The sequence below is a fragment of the Hemitrygon akajei genome, chromosome 26, assembly GCF_048418815.1.
Source record: "Hemitrygon akajei chromosome 26, sHemAka1.3, whole genome shotgun sequence".
Classification (NCBI taxonomy): domain Eukaryota; kingdom Metazoa; phylum Chordata; class Chondrichthyes; order Myliobatiformes; family Dasyatidae; genus Hemitrygon; species Hemitrygon akajei.
The window spans coordinates 38,770,412-38,792,549 of record NC_133149.1 but is presented as its reverse complement, the minus strand read 5'-3'; the positions used below and the strand labels follow the sequence as shown (position 1 = coordinate 38,792,549).

General features: G+C 38.5%; 1 protein-coding gene across 1 annotated transcript in view; it reads left to right on the top strand.

The window, feature by feature from the left end:
- The window catches only part of sorl1 (sortilin-related receptor, L(DLR class) A repeats containing), a 201,557-nt gene that overhangs the window by 137,634 nt on the left and 41,785 nt on the right, over positions 1-22,138 (top strand). Inside the window, exons 34-40 of the mRNA XM_073029918.1 lie at positions 805-928; positions 5,577-5,740; positions 15,320-15,426; positions 16,632-16,736; positions 18,836-18,908; positions 21,158-21,240; positions 21,868-21,964. Coding sequence (XP_072886019.1) covers positions 805-928; positions 5,577-5,740; positions 15,320-15,426; positions 16,632-16,736; positions 18,836-18,908; positions 21,158-21,240; positions 21,868-21,964 — 753 coding nt within the window. The remainder of the gene's footprint in view (positions 1-804; positions 929-5,576; positions 5,741-15,319; positions 15,427-16,631; positions 16,737-18,835; positions 18,909-21,157; positions 21,241-21,867; positions 21,965-22,138) is intronic.

Below are 22,138 nucleotides of genomic sequence, written 5' to 3'. Positions count from 1 at the left end.
CAGCTTCCTGAATGATCTGGAGCTTATCCAGTTCCAGCTCCAGGTCCTTAACACGGATTGTTAGAAGCTGCAGCTGGATGCACTTCTTGCAGGTGTGATGATTTTATGTTCCCAGATGCTGTTGTAGGATTTGAGCTATTCTCTCCCAAATTAGTAATCAAAATATCTGGATTCTAGTTGTTGAGCAATTTTGCTATTTGCATGCCTTCAGATGAGACAATTGAAGTATGGTGTTATGTCAGCACTATGATATTCTCAAGGCAAATGAAAATATTGTTCATGCAGTTATGCACTACTTATTGACATTGTACTTCATTGTGTAACTTGTTCCTCTCTTTGAAGTGGCAATGCCCCTGAACCTGACGTAGTCTGTTCATGACTGTGTGATGAGATTGAGTGTAATTATTAAGAAGCAATTGGCTGCATGGCACAGTTTTTCATCAAAGTTTCCAAAAGGATTACCACCCTCTGTTGACCAATATTATTTTTGTCATTTTATCACACCGGGTTTCACCATACAGCTATGTATCATTCTGGGCTTTGTCCTGCCTAAGTACTTGATTAAAACTCTTAATTATTGAAAAGAAATGACGACATAGTCACTTTTTATAGATGGGGTCTGACCTGTTGAGTATTTGCACCATTTTCAGTTTGGGTTTCGGATGTTCAGCGTTTATGAATTTTGTCTTTGTAAAAGGATTATATTAATATTTTTTCTTATTTAAATCCCAGTACAAAGAAGGTGCAGCCATTAACATCATTCTGTTTGAGTGTGCAACAAAATGAACATTTTTATTTTTTAAGGTGACACTACAGTGTACAAAATACGTTATCTTCATTGGTCAGCTGATTTCAATGGTGCAGTGTCTTTAACGTGGAACAAGCCAAAGAATATAAGACCAGCATGTGTCTACATTGTATCCTACAGGTATCAATCCTGTTTTATAAATGCTTTCTTTCCCAGTGTTATTAAATAAAATTGAAAGTTCTGGCTTATCATTCAGTTCTCAATTATTTTTGTAACTTATCTTTCTAGTTTGTGTTTGAGCCCTAACTAATGGTTTTCAAAGATTCAAAGTATGTATGCAATATACAACCCTGAGATTTGTTTTCCTGCACCTAGCCATGGAACTCCATGGAACCCATTCAAAAGAAAATCAAACACCCAAGCGCAAAATAAAAGAACAATTTGCGCAAACGGCAAAAAACAAGTGAATAGCGCACAGAGTATTAAACATCAAACTGCAGAGTCCTTGAAACAATCTAGGAATGTTCGTTTTAGTTCAGTTCAATTTGGTGATGTATCATTCATTGACTGCAAGCGGCAGAGCCAGTCTGCGTCTAAGTGCCCCAATCAAAGTTGCGCAAAATAGCAATTTAGAAAAAAAGGAGTAGTCAGAAACATAATAAGAATTGCAGAGTCCTCTTAAAAATGAGTCCCCTCCACAAACTGTGCCAATCAAACCTTGCCCAAGACCCAAGACTCCTGCATCTCCCTCCGGCAGCAGCAAGCGAGAGGGTGAGGGAGACCAGTCAAATGCGGGCAGATAGCGCTGAATACCCGCCCGCCTTCCATTCATGTCCTTGTTGATTTAAGTCTTGCAATTTTACATATGATTTCATGAGTTTTCCTTATTTCTGGTAAAATTCTTCATCTGAACATTTTTATCCTCATATTTAAACTATCATAAATATTGATGCTTAAAAGATACTTTATTTCTGGATTGAAGGATGGGGAGATTAGGGTTCAGGGTATTTTTTTTCATTCCCCAAGTTGCACTTTGCTAGGCCAGATAGCGTGTGCTTCCCATTGTATAGGATGCATTGTAAGCTTTCCTTTTGTTTGTGTCTTTGATTGCTAATTAGATGAGTTGTTATCTCTGGCAGACAACCAGTTCTGATGGTTGATCTCTATTTTGATGAATCTATAGCATTTATTCTGGCTAACATTTTAGTTTCAACCATCAGAGCTAGAAAAGATTTATTGCTGTTTAGTGAGAATATTAAACACAAAATGGCTGCTATTCTTAGCAACTGCAGTTGTGCGTATTATTAGATGTACTTAAGATCTGGCTGTATTAATTTTAATTTTTGAAATTTGCTTTTGCCTCTCCAAGTGAGTTACTATTAACCAGTGAGAAAAAAGCTTTAACGAGGGCTGATGCCATGGTTCTGGGATTTTTTTTAAAGCATGTTATTTATTTGTTCCAATGAAAGCAGGTTTTTAAAATTGTCTTTATTACAAGCATGTAATTTTTCCATAATGCTTTTCATCATACAGAGTTGTCAATTGTTAGATTTATTAATATTTTTAGAAAAACCTGGGCAATGTTGTATAGGTAACATCAGGTGGTTTGGGAAATTAAGCTAGCATTTGTGAATTTTTTAATATGCTTACAAACTTCTTAACATCGATATTATTAGTTAGTGCCTTAATGGTTTCTTGGAGGTTCTGTGGTTATTTTTGGTCTGATATATACAGTGGATTCCGGTCAATTGCGCCATCTGTTAATTGGGACAGCCACTTGTTGGGATACTCTTAAAGAACAAAAACTAATTGAGGAAATAGCTGAGATTCGCTTTGTTTATTTGGGGCACTATACTGCTTAATTGGGACAGGAGACTGTTGCCAAGCAGTTTCTAAGTCATATGCACTTGTGTGGCATTGAGACACCACACTATGCTTAAAGCAAACAGATTTTAAGTAGTGTGAGTTGCATGTGTTTATTATGTTATCCATTTGGGCCAAAGGACACTGATTCAAAAACAGACTTTTGATAATTCTGTTTTTTATTTTGACTTTAAAATTTTCATACCCTTGCCAAGATGCCACAAAAAATATTTGACACTAACTGAAAAACTAAAGGTAACTGGAGTGCTGAAATCTACAATTGCGTGTAGCTTTTGTGCTATTCCGGTTTCAAGTACTCAGTGTTGGAGATGCCAGAAACAGCTGGGAGTGAAAATGAAATGATTTCACTACTCTGAAGAATTTGAAAGTCAGAATCAGAATTGGGTTTGATATCACCAGCATATGTTATGAAATTTGTTAAGTGGCAGCAGTACATTCCAATTCATAACAATAAAAACTGAACTACAGCAAGTATATTCAAATATATTAAACAGAATTAGTCCAAAAAAAAGTAGTGAGGTACTGTTCATGGGTTCATTGTCCATTCAGAAATCTGATGGCAGAGGGGAAGAAGCTGTTACAATACCTCCTCCTTGATGGTAGCAGTATGAAGAGGGCATCGCTCCTTGAAGATGTCCTGGATACTATGGAGGCTAGTGCCCTTGATGGAGCTCACTGCATTCACAACTTTCTGCAGCATCTTTTGAGAGCTAGAGTGCTCTCCATGGTACATCTGTAGAAAGTTGTGAGTGTCTTAATGTCTTTAATGTACCAAATCTCCTCAAACTCCTAATGAAATATTGCAGTTTCTTTGCCCTTTTTAGTAGCTGCACCTACATGTGGGCCATGGATAAATCCTCAGAGATGTTGACACCCATGAACTTGAAATTGCTGTCTCTTTTGCACTTTTCATCCCTCTGAGGACTGATGGGTGTTCCCTTGTCTTTCCCTTTCTGAAATCATCTTGAATGTCACAATGAAAATGAAGATTTGGAGAATGCAATCATGGAAAGTATTCTATCAAAACACAAAGGTGGGAAATGTGAAGATGAGGGAGGTGATGAAAATGACACATTTGAACTTGAGCAAGTGGCTACACAAGATGTCAGAAAATTTATAGCTGGATTGCAACACTATTTCATGCAGGAAGGCAATGAAGACAGTCCATTATCTGCACTAGGTGTCTGCGCTGATTTTTATTTTCTTTTATAGTCAATCAAAAGAACATGACAATGTGCACTGGATTGAAATCCACTCGATATTTATCAGGAAATAATACATTTTTGTAGTGTTAATTTCATATAAATACATAATTTGTTATTCAGTGAAACAGTCATTTCTTTTATTATACCTTTTTAACTATTTCCACAAAACTTTGGCTTATTGCGGCAGCTGCCAATATGCATGGTCTTGATGTGTCCTAATTAACCGGAATCCACTGTATTCACTTTTGGTTGGTTTTCTAATATAATATAGGTACTCTGTGATATCAAATAATGACAATCCTTATAATTATTTATTGTCATGGCCTTTGTTCACGGTTGTAGAAAAACAACTGACTAAATTTTATATCCCATGGATAATTGGACATTTTGTTTTGCATTTTAGATAAATGTCTCAGCGGCAGAACATGTTATGTATATGGCTGACAACACCACACACAAAATGCTGGTGGAACACAGCAGGCCAGGCAGCATCTATAAGGGAGAAGCGCTGTCGACATTTCGGGCCAAGACCCTTCGTCAGGACGAAGAGTCCTGATGAAGGGTCTCGGCCCGAAACGTCGACAGCGCTTCTCCCTATAGATGCTGCTTGGCCTGCTGTGTTCCACCAGCATTTTGTGTGTGGTGTTGTTTGAATTTCCAGCATCTGCAGATTTCCTGGTGTTTGCTATGTATATGGCTGAGATGGGTTAAAAAAAATTTTTTTGCACTTGGCAATACTTGGAACTTTTGTAGTGGGCAGAACGGACTATTTCAAGTACTTTGAGTGTTGATACTGCCTCATTCTTTATAAATGTGGTAAAATTTTTAAAAAAAAAAGATTCCAGAAGGATTTTGCCTGGCTGCCAGGTTTGTGTTATATACTGCAACTCTTTGTAGTGTCATGGAGCAATATGGTACAATTTTAGATCCATGGTATGTATGGCATGTACTGAGTTTGTATTTAAATGGTATTACTGTGAGGACATTGAAAGAAAAAGACTTGAATTTCTGATAACTTTCCAGGATGTCAAAGAGCTTCACAACTAATAGCATACATCTGATGTGTAGCCATTGTTGTGATCCAGAAGTAACATTCTGTGGATATTAAGTATCTAAAAAGGTCTCTTCCCTTTAAAAAGTGTGGAGAAATTTTTATATCTCATCCCAAGAGAGCAGACTGAACTTGAGTTTTGTATTGCATTCAAAAGACAATGCGACACTATTGATTCTATCTTTGAACCACACCAGATTTGCCAACCTAGAATGTTATATGCAAATATCTGTAAAGGATCTTGAACCCACAGTTTTGTGACTTTGAGGCATGGGTGCTACCAACTGAGCCACAGGGTGGGAAAATGTGGTCATCCTGAGTTCTTGAAATGCATCTGCATTCGGTCATTGAGTTTGTGGGAAAGTTGATAATTATGGGAAAATAATTATGAGAAAGCAGGTGATGGGGAAATGAGAAGGAAAGGAAGAACAGGAGGAAGTATAGTAGCTCATGTACAGCGTCCAACTTAAAAACAAAAGTCTAAAACTAGTTTTTAAAGGAAACTAATAAACGCTGGAAATACACAGCAGATTTGTTAACCTCTGAAGAACAAAGCACTTCCATTTTGTCACAAAGGCATGAAACTTCACTTCATATTCATTGTACTACTTCAGTATGTTTTTTAAAAAAAATAATAATTCTGCCATTTGGTCATTTACTATTGGATAATGTGTTTTTCTTTTTTTAGTTTGGTAGGTGGGGAATGGAAGCACGTGGAAGCTGGCAATAAAACTGCAGTTATAATAAAGGTTATGAAACCTGACACAACCTACCAGGTGAAAGTGGAAGTGCAGTGCCTAAATAAAGTCCACAAAACTAAAGATGTTGTCATAATCCGAACACCTGAGGGCTGTAAGTAATTTTTTTCCCTCTCTGTTCTAAATACAATCTTCCTTTGGATAATCTTGCAGAAAATTCATCATTCTGTAAAACATATTTTGATTTTGCACCTTCAGTAATGCAAAGCAGAGTCAGATATTTGACCTAATTCCCTTTTCCTGGTGCAGTAATTGGAGGAGATGATGCCAAATGTTTATGGCTCAGGCACTGGTGTGCATTTTCTTTGCTGTATTGAAAATAACTGTGAACTTCATTAATGCTCAGAAGAGCTGTTGGTCAATAGAAAAGTAAAACAGGCAAATAGTTTAACTTAGCTGCTGGTGTTTGTGTAATTTTTGTGAACCTAAACTGAGGCACCCTTGACTAGTTCTACTCAAATACTACTAGATCACATTGTACAATTGGAGCTTTTGCGCAAGTCTTGCTTAATTGTTCAGTTGCATCATTGTATTGTTTTCCAAAGAAAAACACTGTGCTATTTTCAAGTCATGCTTTCTCCCAATAACTTTATTTTTGCTCCTGTGATCTAAATTAACATCTCCTATCATATAAAAGAGAAAATCTGCACTTGCTGGAAATCAAAGCAACCCACATAAGATGCTGGAGGAACTCAGCAGATCAGACAGCATCTATGGAAAAGAGTAAACAGTCGATGTTTTGGGTCAAGGCTCTTCATCGTGACTGGGGAAAAAATAGGAAGTCAGAGTAAGAAGGTGGGGGGGAGGGAAGGAAGAAATACAAAGTAATAGGTGATGGGTGAAACTGGGGGTAGGGGGAAGGGATGAAGGAAGAAGTGAAGAGCTGGGAATGGGAAATGGTGAAGGAGAATAGGGGCTTGACTTCCCCCCCACCATCATTCCCCCGTTCCTGTTTTCCCCCTCTCGTCTCATCTTTTTACCTGCCCATATCTCCCTCAGGTGCTCCTCCCCTTCCCTTTTTTCCATGGCCTTCTTTCCTCTCCTATCAGATTCCCTCTTCTCCAGCCCTATAGTTCTTTCACCAATTGACTTCCCAGCTCTTTACCCCCTCCCCTCTCCTAGTTTCACCGATCACCTATTACCTTTTTTCTTCCTCTCTGCTTCCCCCCCCCCCCCACCCCACCTTATTCTAACTCCTCATTTTTTTTTCCAGTCCTGATGAAAGATCTCGGCCTGAAACATCGACTGTTTATTCTTTTCCATAGATGCCACTTGGTTTGCTGAGTTCCTCCAGCATTTGTGTGTGTTGCTTGGATCTGCCATCATTTACAGTATTTCTGTCTTTTTGCATACTATTAAGTTATGCTAGAGAAAATGCTAAGTTTTTGTTACTATTTATTTTCCCTTGTGTCTGCTCCTGTAGCTGTCTTGTGCTAATGAAGATGCCATGGTTTGTTTATTTCATAGCTTCATTTTCCTTTTTTCTCTTTGCTAAGTCACTAAAATATTGTTAGTTTTTATTTAGAATTTTATGACTGCTTAACCACCTCACAAAGACGTTGTTATCTGAACAAATTTCATTCCACACAGGCAGAAATTCCAATCGATGAACATAAAGTTGGTCAAAGAGGCAGTTTTTACATAATGTGGAAGGAGCATTGAGAAGCAAACAGATCAAAGAAAAGAGGCTTGAGTTTAAGAGTATATCTAACTAAAAGCCCTTTTATATTTTAGGTGATTTTTAGAATGATCTAGATTGAGGACTGTATATTAAAAGGTACTTTAATAACTAGGGAGGGTAGGAAGCTAAGAAACAACCAAGGATTGGCTCTGTCAGTTAAAGATGGAGAGAAAATAGAGAGGGGTGAGCTATGTTCTGGAAACTAAAAGGTAAAAAGGTTTTGGTAGCAATGTGAAATAATAGCAAAGATCTCCTAATGCAGTAATCACTAGATTACATTCAATGCCACGTGCTAGTGCATAAAGGATTATGAAGATGGGTCAGATGAATGAATGGCTAAAGCGATGATGCAAAAAGTAGGACTTTATATTTCTGTATCATTGCGACCTTTCTGGGAAAGTTGGAACTTGTGCAGCCAGTTTGGCTGCATCTGGATTGTGAGGGTTCAGCAGGGTATTGGGGGCTGGCTGGCAGAGGGGGAAAGGGTTTGCTCGAAATGCTGAAGGATTTCAACTAATTTTGACAGGGGAGTGGGACTCAGATTAGAATTACTATACAAGATGATGAACAGGCAAATAGAGAATAAAAATTAATTTTCCAGGGACTTTGAAGGAATGCAAGGCTCAGTTGCGGCTACTGTATTTTAAGACATGTAATTTCACAAGTAAGGCTGGTGAACTGTGAGCAGTAATTAAAAATATTGGAATATGATTGCTACTACAAAAATGTGATTGAAAGATCGTCAGGACTGGTAACATTCCGGAATCTACACGTCAGTTGTGAAAGAGGTGGTGGCATTGCCCAATGATCCAAGTATCCATTACAGCAGTGAAGATATCAGCAAAGGTTTTTCAAATGAGGCCATGTGGATGGACCATAGAAGCAAAAATGGGAGCAATCATTTTGTTGGGGGCATAAAACGGGTCTCCAAACAGTCAATGCAAGATGAGTAGATATAAGTAACTTACACAAGTTATAAGAATAATAGGAAATAACAGACAACTTCACTGGTATTAATTGGGGTCACCTTGATGGAGAGGCTTAGAGGAGGCAGAATTTTTAAAGTGTATCGAAAGAGCTTTGTGTACCAGTACTTAAATATTCATACTGGAGAAAGCATGATACCAGGTAGAATTGTAGAGTATGTGGGCAAGTGCTGGGAGTGCCAGTAGGGGGAATAAATTTGGAGGTGATGACTATAATTGTTTTAAGGACAAAGATGAGGATGGACTGGAAATTCAAGTTCTGAAATGAGTGAAGACTGATTTCAATGTGAATAGACTGGACCTGGCAAAGTAGATTTAGAGCAGTAGCATTGAGGTAGGTCAGCAAGTGATCAGTGGGAGGCACTCAAAAGTTGAATAGAATTTGAGGTCTAGATGTTCCCTTAATGGAAAGGCCAGCAAGCTTAATGAAGTCTGGGTATCAAGGTTCTGAGAAATAAAAGTGGGGTGGGGATGGAGGAAGGTAGCTTAGTGCAGTTTTGGCAAATTGAAAGCAGGTATAGACCTACAGGAATATGTAGGAGGGTGATTAAAACAGTTGGTTTATTATTGTTACTTGTACAGAGATAAAGTGAAAAGCTTTGTTTTACATGCCATTCAGACCATTCCAAGTATAGGTGCATTGATGTAGAACAAAAGAAGCAGCGTGCAAAATGGAGAATATAATTCAATAGTTCCATTTAATATCAGAGAATGTATACAATATACAACATGCAATTCTTGCTCTCCACAGACATCTTCGAAACAGAGGAATACCCCTAAAGAATGAATGACAAAAGCATAAGAACCCCAAAGTCCTCTGCCCCCCCACACACAAGCAGCATCAACCCTCCCCTCCCCCACTTATTCTTGCATAAAGCTTCAGCATTCCCATAACCCTCCATTCCAGCAACAACCCCCAAAGAGAGACCATGGTCTACAGTGCATCAAAAAAACCGTTTACTTCAATATTTTCTGTCTATCTCTCTCACAACAGATATCACTCCTTCCACAGCAAGAGTAGAAACAATAGTCAGTCTGAAGCATTGCTTTTTATTGAGTTCCTCGACTCAAGAATCAGCAGCAGTCTCCCCTCAGCATCCAGAGAGAGAGAGAGAGAGAGTGAATATGATGTTATAGTTATATGGATAATGCAGTGAGAGATAAAGTGGCAGTCATAAACATATGTCAAAGTGGCAATCTGTGTGTGGGGCTAGAGGATGTAGATGAGGTCTTCAGTGAATAATTCTCATTTGGGGCCATTATGGAGAAGAGCCTTGTTGAAGTAGGGGGACAGTGGAATTTCAGAAAAATTACCATTGCAAATGAGATGTTAGATGTTTGGTTTGTGTTTTTTTGCAGGTTTGGGGATAAATCACTAAGGCCTGACGAAAGGTATTCAAGGCTGCAATGGAGGTGACCAATGTGGTACTTTTATTTGTGTAGAGCCATTGGGGGGGGGAGAAAACAAATGATTACAAAGTGATGAATCTTCTCATCAGTGGTAGAGAACATATTGGGAACATCTGAGTGACAGGATTAATTTGCATTTGGAAAGACGGAATGATCAAGGACGAACAAAGATAACTACTATCAGTCTTTCTGTGTAACTAATTTGAATCACTATTTCAGAAAGATCATGCATCTCTATGAGCGTAGTGCAGTTGATCTACATGGTCTTCAGTGAAAACTGTGATAAAGTCTCATGTAGGAGATATTACAAGTTCATCATATCCAGAGCATTTGGCAAATTGGATCCATATATCCATATACATAATTGGATCCATCCGACTGCTGTCTCCTCCCCAAGTCGATAACCTGCTCCTTGGTCCTGCTGACATTGAGTAAGAGGTTGTTGCTATGGCACCCAGCTAGATTTTCAGTCTCCCTTCCACATGTTGCACATGCTGACCTGTTACCAACACCTCTCGCCTCATCCCCCCCGATTCGGCTTACAGCAGTGATTTTGCTAACAAACCAGAATATGGCAGTGGAGCTGTGCTCAACCACACAGTCGCAAAGCGAGTAAAGCAGGGTCTAAGCACACAGCCTTGTGGTGCACATGTGCTGACAGAGACTGTTAAGCAGACCCTACCGCCAACCCAAACTGATTGAGGTCCAGAAGTGAGGAAACGGAGGATGCAATTGCACAAGGATGTATTATTGAAGCCTAGGTCTTGAAGCTTATTGACTAACTCCAAGGGGGATGACGGTACCCAATGCCAAGCTGTAGTCGACAAAGAGCATCCCAATATATGCAACTTTGCTGTCCACATGTTCCAGGGTTGAGTAAAGAGCCAATGAAATGGCATCTGCTATGGACCTGTTGCTCTGATAGGCAAATTGGAGTGGATACAAGTCGCTTCTCAGGCAGGAGTTTATATTTTCATCACTGACCTCTCAAAACACTTCATCACTGTGGATATACAGTGGCATGCAAAAGTTTGGGCACCCCTGGTCAAAATTTTTGTTACTGTGAATAGATAAGTGAGTAGAAGATGACCTGATCTCCAAAAGTCATAAAGTTAAAGATGAAATATTTTAAGCAAGATTAGTGTATTATTTTTGTTTTGTACAATTTTAGAGTGGGGGGGGGGGGAGGAAAGGAGCACCACGCAAAAGTTTGGGCACCCCAAGAGATTTGAGCTCTCAGATAACTTTTACCAAGGTCTCAGACCTTCATTAGCTTGTTAGAGCTATGGCTTGTTCACAGTCATCATTAGGAAAGGCCAGGTGATGCAAATTTCAAAGCTTTATAAATACCCTGACTCCTCAAACCTTGTCCTAACAATCAGCAGCCATGGGCTCCTCTAAGCAGCTGCCTAGCAGTCTGAAAATTAAAATAAATGATGCCCACAAAGCAGGAGAAGGCGATAAGAGAGCAAAGTGTTTTCAGGTAGCTGTTTCCTCAGTTCATAATGTAATTAAGAAATTGCAGTTAACAGGAACGGTGGAGGTCAAGTTGAGGTCTGGAAGACCAAGAAAACCTTCCAAGAGAACTGCTCGTAGGATTGCTAGAAAGGCAAATCAAAACCCCTGTTTGACTGAAAAAGACCTTCAGGAAGATTTAGCAGACTCTGGAGTGGTGGTGCACTGTTCTACTATGCAGTGACATTTGCACAAATATGACCTTCATGGAGGAGTCATCAGAAGAAAACCTTTCCTGCATCCTCGCTACAAAATTCAGCATCAGAAATTTGCAAAGGAACATTTAAATACGCCTGATGCATTTTGGAAACAAGTCCTGTGGACTGATGATGTTAAAGTAGAACTTTTTGGCCGCAATGAGCAAAGGTATGTTTGGAGAAAAAAGGGTGCAGAATTTCATGAAAAGAACACCTCTCCAACTGTTAAGCACGGGGGTGGATTGATCATGCTTTGGGCTTGTGTTACAGCCAGTGGCACGGGGAACATTTCATTGGTAGAGGGAAGAATGAATTCAATTAAATAACAGCAAATTCTGGAAGCAAACATCACACCGTCTGTGAAAAAAGCTGAAGATGAAAAGAGGATGGCTTCTACAATAGGATAATAATCCTAAACACACCTCAAAATCCACAATGGACTACCTCAAGAGGCGCAAGCTGAAGATTTTGCCATGGCCCTCACAGTCCCCGACCTAAACATCATCGAAAATCTGTGGATAGACCTCCAAAAGAGCAGTGCATGCAAGACAGCCCAAGAATCTCACAGAACTAGAAACCTTTTGCAAGGAAGAATGGGTGAAAATCTCCCAAACAAGAATTGAAAGACTTAACGGGCTACAGAAAGCGTTTACAAACTGTGATACTTGCCAAAGTACTGACCATGCATACTGACCATACTGACCTTTTCCTTTTTTGTTATTTTGAAACTAAAAGATGGAAATAAAAAAGTAATCTTGCTTAAAATATTAAAGAAATGTGTCATCTTTAACTTTATGCCCTTTGGAAATCAGGTCATCTTTTACTTAGCTATTTACAGTAACAGAAATTTTGACTGGTGTGCCCAAACTTTTGCATGCCACTGTAAGTGCTACTGGACAATAGCTATTGAGGCAGGTTTTGAGGAAAGTCGATGCTTTCCTCCAGATTCCACTATCTGTGGTCTCTATGCTCTGGAATTCCCTCCCCTTCTCCCCTCATCTATCTCCTAGATGATAGATCTGAAAACTTTGCTCTTATGTAGATCATGGATAATATCTCCCTTTTTGGCTCATATCATTAACTTCAATAACACTATAAATTGATTGTCCTATGACACTTTCAAAGCCCAAATAAATACTAAACCCTGTGGTTAACATCACAATTTCTGTTCTGCAATCATTCCATGTTGTCCAAGAAGAGGGTTTTTTGCACAAAACAGTGTGCTGTATTTATTCAGTTACTGATGATGAATACACTTTAAGTCTTGGGCAACAGTACAAGTGATGTGTGCTTGAAGTAGGTGTGTACCTCAGATTGGTGAAGCAAGAGATTAAAGGTCTCAGTGTACACACCAGTCAGTGGATCAGCACAGGTGCTTAGTATTTGGCTGGATACCCTGTCTGGGGCATATGTTTTTTGTGGATTCACCCACCTGAAGTCTGCTGACGCATCAGCCTCAGACTGAAATCACAGGATCATCAGGGGCTGTGGGAGTTTGTGGTTTGCAGAGAAGTTCAACTTCCCTTCATCTGGTCAAAGCGAGCATTGAAGACATTTAAGCATATCTGGAAGCAAAGCTCTTTTGTCACTTGATTTATATCATCGGTATTCTGAATATGAATGTAGGAGGTATGATTAATGAATTTGCAGATGAGCATGAAGGTTGGTACTGGGTTTGATGAGTGATCTTCAGTTATTGAATTATATTGATGTCAAAAATAGGAGAGAAATAGCAGATGACATTTTATTCTGAAAAAGTGATGCATTTTAGCAGAATTAATAATGCTAGGGTCTACAATGAAAGAAGAATAGGACCCGAGGAAGTTCTGAGGAACAGGTGTACTTTAGTGTGTGTCCAAGTGTCCCTGAAGATAACAGCATGGAGCTAAGATAGTCAGAAGACGTGGGATACTCACTTCCATTAAACAAGGCATAGAATATAAGAGCAGAGGGATTCAACGTTATAAATCGTAGGTTAGCCACAGCTGGAGAATTGTGTGTGGTTCTAGTTTCTCCATGGAAGCAGTGTAAGGTTGTCTTCCAGTGCAGATGGCACCAGCATACAATGCTACCTCAGTCGACATCTTCCAGGTAGCTGTGAAAATGACTTGTATGCCTGTTTTTTCACCTTAAATGTGTTTCTGGGACTATTAGAGTCTGTGATTTACAGTTTGGGGATTGTTTGAGTGATCTGGCACTTTGCTGTCTCTGAGAACATTCCGGGAAGCAAGCACGGACTTAATGCGAAGAAACTTTGAGACTGGGTGTGAGCCGATGTTGAACTCTATTTCACCGGCTAAAGTGTCCATTAATCACTGATTAAAGCATTGAGGAAGATTGAGACATCGAGGTGAATGTGGAGGGCGAGCGAGAGTTCAGCAAAAGAACTGACTTCTTTTTGATCGCTGCCGGACAAGGAGTCTGAGTGACCTATTGCTGTGGCAGGCGATTAGGCCTCTTTCCCTCGTGTGGTGTCCTTTTTGATGAATGTTGGTGATATCGGAGGAGGTTATCATGGTTCTGCGTTTGTGGATTGGATTGATGTGTATGTGGACTATGGACTTTTTCCGACTTCTATGTTTTAATTGCCTGTTCGTTTTCTGTTTTGTTGTGCAAGGGTGTTCGGGGTTGATGTTCTGTTTTTTTGCGTGAAGGAAAGAGGGTTTTTTGGTGGGGTCCACTGTTCCTGTTCCCTTCTTTTGGGGTGGGGGGTGTTTTGGGGGTTAATGATCAGGATGCTGTTCTCTTTTGTATGTGGGGTGGGGAGGTTGGGTTTGATGTTTCTCTCTGAATGACTTTCATGTTCTTTTGTGGCTGTCTGGAAAAGACAAATTTCAGAGTTGTGTATGGATACATGCTTTGATAATAAATGAACTTTTGAACCTTATGGAGAATTTGCAGAGGAGATTTACTAAGATTTTGCCTGGGGTTGGAGCATTTCATCCTTGAGGAGAAACTAGATAGACTGGATTTGTTCTTTTGAACAGATTTTAACAAATCTCAACAGATTTTATGCAAACATGTCCAAAGATTGTTGTGATATGATTCTGCAATGTAGGGATGTACCCTTTGATTTTGGAATTGAGATATATTCACATCAGTGAGTAACTGATGGGTGAATAATATAATGTAATTTTGGAGGTCATAGAATTGTGTAAGTTAATGGCACAGGTGAAGGTCATTCACATCAGGAAAAAGTGTTTGGCTGTTTTCACAGACTTGAGAATTGTCTGTAATGTTGGAGTTTATGGTACTTCAATAGTTGTGCAAATACTTGTATTAAGGATTTGTACCTCAATTACCTTTTTAGTGGGGAGAGATAGTTGCAGAGCCCTCTGACCTTTTGATTACAGGTAACTTTCTTCAACATCCATCTATCCATTACTTGACAGCTTTATCCCCAGTGTGAAATTCTTTTTCTTCTTTTCTGTTCATTTTTTTTAAGCTCATCATAATTTGTGCATCTTAATCCTTGGCTCATGTGTTCCAAAGTAAACTAACCCAGCCTAGCCAAATTCTGCTGTTGACTAAAATTATTCAGTTTTTGCAATATCGTGAATTTTCAATGCTATCACATTCTACCTCTGTTTCTCCAGATTCAGCTTCTGGAGAAGCAGTTTGCATGAACTCAGAGTGGAGATGAGATGTTGTCATAGCAATACAATTCTGTTATCTTTTATGGAATTCCTGTCAAAGACCATGATTATGCACTGTTGTACTGGGAAAATATTGACCATTGTTCATCATTGATTTGATGAAAAGAAGAATCAATTCTTCCTTTCAATTCTTGTGAAACTTCCGTAAGATATTCTCCAGTCTTTAACAATGAAGAAGGTGAATTCAAATATTTTTAATATCATTTCGTGAATTCATTTTCTTTGCAGTACCTGATCCACCTCAAAATCTCCAGTTATCTTATACTGAAGAGTATACTATATTCGCCCGATGGAGCCCCCCTATCAATGCACATGGTTTGATTCGGGAATACGTTGTAAGTTTTCACATACCTTTTTAATAAAATTACTTTTAAAAAAAAAGCTGAGTTTTCCTGCAGTCTTTACATTGGGTTTTCATGATTGGGCCCCTTTTTGTTTTCTTTCATCTTTAGCATTAGTATTAAAGGCTGGAATATTTGAAAGATCTGTTTCTTAGTAGTCTTTGTTGTAAAATACTGTGAATGTGTTTCCTTTCCAAATATCCCAGGTAGGACTTTCCCAGTAAACATTAGAGCGCAAAGGAGTGTTGAGGGACAGAGGGATCTAGGAGTACACATACTTAGTTCCCTCAATAGCATCACAAGTAGATAGAAGGCAGCATTTGGTCAGGGGAGTGAATACAGGAGTTGGGATGTTATACTGGAGCTGTGCAAGACTCAAGGCCTTAAATTATAGGGAGAGGGTGGGAAGGTTAGAAATTTATGCTCTACGAGCATAGGAAACTGAAAGTTGACCTGACAGAGATGTATAAAATCATGGGTGAATACATACAGTATTTTTCCCAAGGAAAGGAAGTCAAAAACTAGAGAGCATAGCTTCAATGTGAGAAGAGAAAGGTTTAAAATGGGCCCAAGGGGCAATTGCTTTACACAGAGGATGGTGTGTCTATGGAATGAGCTGTCAGTGAAAGTGATTGAGACACGTACAGTAATAACATTTAAAAGACATTTGGACAGGTGTATGGATAGGATAGGTTTAGAGCAGGGGTTCATAACCTGGGGTCCTCGGACCCCTCGTTTAATGGTAGGGGGCCATGCAATTTTTTTTTAAATTGAGAACCTGTGGCTTAGAGGGATATGTACCAAATGGGGAAAATGGACTAGGTTAGATAGGCATCTTGGTCTGCATGGACAAGTTGGGCCGAAGGGCCTGTTTCTGTTCTGTACTACTCTGTGATACCACAAATTCCATTTTGAGCTGTAATGAAAGCTTTGCATGTTTGTAATTAAGTTCTATTGATTTGGGAGAAAAAAAGTTCTAACTTAATTTAATAAAGGATTGCATGTCATTTCCAGAGAATTACAACAATTCTCTTTAATATGGAGTGCTGACTGGAAATATAATCATTCCACTGTGACCTGTTCTAATGTCTATTGATACTCAATTCTGAAAAAGCTATACTTTGTGATCTTTTCCTGACAACCCTTCTTCTTTCTCCCCCCTCCCACTCCCTAACATGCTTTCCCAAATACCTAACCAGGTGGAATATGCCCAAGATGGAGTGGAAGAATGGACTTCACTGAAAAGCCCTGAATGCCAGAAAAATATCTCGAATCTGGAGATAAACATTTCGTACAGAGTCAGGGTGAGTAGAATACATTTACTGTCCAGTAAGTTGATCGCTGAAGTTGCATTGTTTTCAAATGTGTTTAAAGTATAGTATATCCAAAAGTAGCTTTACAAATTTCATTCAAAATTAGTGTCAAATTAGTTTCCATATTCATGCTTTGCATATGCAAGTGGCAGAGACTCGAGCTGTGATCCCCTGCTCGGCTATTCTTATTGAATGGTGGAACAAACTCTTACTCTTATTTCTGTTCTTCACCCCAGCTGTTTTGCATAAATGATAGAAATCATTAATCCCTTTCTTAACATCCACAAAGTTATTTGTTTGGACATCATCAAGCCCTTCAAGGTCCCACATGGTATTCTGGTCTGGAAGACTAGGTCTCATGAAATCTGCGGAGAGCTAGTTAGCTGGGTTCAAAATTAGCTCAGAGGTAAGAAGCAGAGGGTGGTGGTCAAAAGGTGTTTCTCAGAATGAAGGCCAGTGACTAGTGGTTTTAAAATGAAATTAAGATTAGCTTTATGTGTTTAATGTTCATCCAAATATACAGTGAAATGCGTTGTTTGTGTCAATGACCAACACAGTCCAAGGATGTGCTGGGGGCAGCCCGCAAATGTCACCATGGTTACAGCGCCACCAAAGCATTCCCACAACTTAATCGCACATCTTTGGTATGTGGGAGGAATTGAACTCGCATTGGTGGTGCTGTGAAATGTTACACTAACCAGTGGGCACCCATCCTGCATGGTTTGCCACAGGGCTCAGTGTTATTCATTATTTATATAAATGATTTGGATGTGCATGCACAAAGGTTGATCAGAAAGTTTGTGAATGATATGATACTAAAAGGTATTGTTTATTGTGAAGAAGATATCATGGATTACAGTGGGATCTTGATCAGTTAGTAAATTTGGGCTGAGGATTGGCAAATGGATTTCAATACAGATAAGTGGAGGGGATGAATTTTCAGAAAATTAAATCAGAGTAGGACTTGTACTATAACTGGTAGGCCACTAAGGAGTATAATGGAACAGAGGCTCCTGGATGCCTAGTTCATTTGAAAGCAGTGTCACGGGTAAGTGGAAAAGGCATTTAGCATACTGCTGTTCATCAGGCAGAGCATTAAGTATAGTAGCTGGGTCATAATGTTGCAGTTGTACAAGTTGTTGGTGAGGCTGCATGTGGAGTACAGCATACAGATTTGATCATCTTGTTATAAGAAGGGCATGGTTAAACTGGGAAAAAGTGCAAGAAAGATTTTTTTGAGAATGTTGTCAGGACTCAAGGGCCTGAGTTATAGGGAGCTTGTTCCATATAATCACCAAGCTGGGTCTTATTCTTTCATATGCAGGAGAATGAGGAGGGACCGTATAGAAATGTTTAAAATTATGCGAGGCACAGATAAGTTGGATGGTAAGTCATTTCCTCCGGATAGGGGAGTCCAAAACTAGGGGGCATAGATTTGGGGTGAGAAGGGAAAGATTTAAAAGGGATCTGAGAGGCAATGTTTTCATGCAGAGGCTGGTGATTATATGGAACAAGCTGCCAGAGCCAGTGGTTGAGGCAGGTACAATTATGTAATTTAAGAAGCACTTGGTTAAGTGCATAATGGGGCAGGGTTTGGAGCGATATGTCTGAATGCAAGCAAATCGGACAAGCTGGGTGGGTTATGTGGTTGGCGAGGATTTGCTGGGCCAAAGAGCCTGTATCTGTGACTCTGACAAGTATATTTTGACACAACGTATGGCTGATAACCTAGGAATGAGAATTTTTAATAAATTTTGTAGTCCAGGCATCCAACAGTCTTATTTCAACCCAGCAAATTTGGCAAAGGCATGACATTATCATTCTGTGACTCAATTACATATATAAAACAACATGTATAATATTTGTAATCTGATTATCACAACATCACAAATTTAAGAGCACTGAAATAGTCCACTTAACCCAATATGGTGGAGAAAATGCCTGATGATGGATCTTACTGAGATGGTATTTAATTTTGGCATCACTTACCTCAGTTTTTGTTAGTATTATCTGTGAGATGAACTCAACAGAATTTTAAAAAAAATAAAAAATTCCAACAGATTCTAATATAATTTCTTCCATCTTTGCAGGTTGCCGCTGTTACAGGTCACGGGATAGGCAACTGGAGTGATTCGAAAACTATTACCACAAAGAAAGGAGAAGGTAGTTGCAAAGCAATGATGTACAATGCCCTTTAGTTAGCAGTCTGCTTTTGAAATGCTTGAACTATTTTGATGTTATTAAAGTGTTTAATAGCTCAAAAGCACCAAGTCAGATAGTTTTAAAATCCTTGATCAATGTTCAGTAACTCCTAACTGGTAGTTCAGAAATTTGCATAATTTGAGCCCTTTTTTGAAACTGATGTAAATAAAGGTGTCATGTTTTGAAGTACTTAATGATTTTATCAATTAAAGGAAAAAAACTCTTCCTCCATGTGCAGTGACTGATCCTGGGCTTATAAGATCAACAGATCAATCGCATCAAGAAAGTTCAGACCATTATTAATATATTGTATAGGTACAATGTGTAGTACTTGGAATGATCCAAAAAAAATTTACATATAGTCAGACTTTATCCTAAATTTCCCTCAGTTTACCTGACAACTATTACAAAATGTTGCAATTTATTTTTGACTTGATCTTTGAGAATAGACAGCTTAACATAAGAAATAAATTATATGATGCATCACAGTTCCTGCTAACATTTCAATATCATTTTTAATTATTTTCAATATTTTAGTTATATTAATAGGCACAAGATTATTCCTCTATGTGAAAGAAGCTGAATATATTTTTTGAGGTCAGCCCCTAGCACTGAAAAGTACTCATTTCATTAAGAGCCTTATTGGTAGTTCTAAAGAGGGTCAACCACATAAATCTGGACTGCTTCTCCCATTTCTATAGACTGCAGGTACCCGATGGCACTCTCCCCATTCGTCCAGCTTTAATGTACCTTATCACTTCTTAGAGTGATTCCCTGCTTTTCTGGTCTCTTTGCCATATTCTTTTACCCTAATGACCATTTTCAGATCAAAATGAGCTGCTTTTAATTCAGCATTTACTGCAGCTGTATAAAACTTTGGTTAGGCTCCATTTGGGTAATCGTGTACACTTCAGGTAGTCACTTTACAGTAAAGATACACTTAGTGCAGAAGACATTCACTGGGATTTAGCATGTAGGATGGACAAACTTGAATAGTTTTCTCTGCAATGTCAGTGGTTGAGGGGCAACCTAATAGAAATATATATAATTATGATAGGTATAGGCTGGGTACTTAATCAGAATTGTTTCCCAGGGTGGATATGTCAAATACAAGAGGACCCAGCTTTAAGATAAGAGGGGGAAATTTTGAAGGTGTTAAGCAAGATGAAGTCTTTATCACAGCAAGATTGGTTGATGCTTGAAATACGCTTCCAGATGAAGGAACTAGTCAAAGCATATACGTTGGCAATTTTTAAGAAGCATTTGGATAGGTACATGAGCGGACAGGAATGGACCATATGTGGCAGATGGAATAAGTTTAAATTAATATCATAATCAGAATCAGGTTTATTATCACCAGCATATGACATGAAAATTTTAACTTAGCAGCAGCCGTTCAATGCAATACATAATATAGAAGAGAGAAAAAATAAACAAAGTAAAAATAATAAATAAATAAATCATTTGCAGTATACGTATATTGAATAGATTTTAAAAAGTCCAAAAATCAGAAATGCTGTATATTTTTTTAAAAAGTGAGGTAGTATCCAAGTGTTCAATGTCCATTTAGGAATCAGATGGCAGAGGGGAAGAAGCTGTTTTTGAATTGCTGAGTGTGTGCCTTCAGCCTTGGGCTTCTGTACCTCCTACCTGATGGTAACAGTGAGTAAAGGGCATGCCCTGGGTGCTGGAGGTCCTTAATAACGCAGGCTGCCTTTCTGAGACTCCGCTCCCTGAAGATGTCCTGGGTACTTTGTAGGCTAGTGCCCAAGATGGAGCTGACTAGATTTACAACCTTTTGCAGCTGCTTTTGGTCCTGTTCCATAGCCCCCCCATACCAGACAGTGATGCAGTCTGTCAGAATGCTCTCCACGGTACAACTATAGAAGTTTTTGAGTGTATTTGTTGACATGCCAAATGAAGTGCCTGTTCTTACACTGTACTATTTGTTCATAAGAAAAAGTAAAATTGCCCCCAATCTAGTTTGGAGTTAACATCTGAACTGTGGAATGCCATAAGCTGTTAAAGATACAGAGACTATAATTAAAATTTGAATCTTTATAATAGCTCAGATTTGATAGTCAACATAACAATTTAGTGGTTGATGAATTTAAGTGAATGAATAATAATGAATGAGTAGTATTACATACAGCTGTGTACAATTGTTTGCGTAAATGTTGATTCTTGTTTTTGCATTTTCTTCATAATAGCTATTCCACCACCAACTGTTCAAGTTAAAAATTCAAAGGAAGACATGGTTATCTTGAAGCTACAGTTAGATAATAAGTTTAAGGTACATTTCATATATAACAAACATTAATAAATGCCTTTTATTAAGATTGAGTAGCTTTACCATCTCTTTGATAATTGCACTGAACAATATGAAGTTCTATATCAGAAAGGTAAATTTTGTCAACTGTCACTTGGTGCTAAAACAGTAACCATGCTGTTCAGTTTGGATGTTTCTGTTATTTACATAATGTGTGCAAGGCATACAGATAAAACTGCAGTATGCAGATGTCCTTTAATTTGATATGTGATGGTAATATGCAAATTCAGATTTAGTATGTTTTAGACTAGTCTATTAGTATGACATGGGAACTAACAGCCAGGACATTTTCTGGAGGTAAGTGGGGAAAGTGAGAGGTACATGGACATACTACCCATTACTTGATTAGACAAATCAAGAATTTAGTTCAAATCTAATGGGAGGGTAATTAAGTGGAAGATAAAAATTCCGAGATGTAGACTGGAAGGGAACCTATAAGTTAGCTTATTGTTCTAGATAATTGTACTGGTCAGAAGTATATTTTAGTGCAGCATTGGAAGAGAAATTTACAAAATAATCTTTGTCATTTCAGGACAAGTTTATGAACATCAGTGGAAGGTGCCTAATTTTTTTCACCATATTTCTTTTCAGGTGGTCAGTTATGTGGTGGATGTGTCGTGGATGTTTGATACCCATATTAAAGAAAAGAGAACATTGACTCTTGATGGAAGAAAGACTACTTTATCTGGTATGTACCAGTATGGATTTGCGGATACAGATAATGAAGTCATACAAATACAAATGACTTCTCATGAAATCCATCAATTAATTTTTTTAAAGTCTAATCACTTGACTTGTGAGACCTTTATTGTATTGCTTATTGCATATATTTTGGCTTGGACATCAACAGACTTAAAAATAA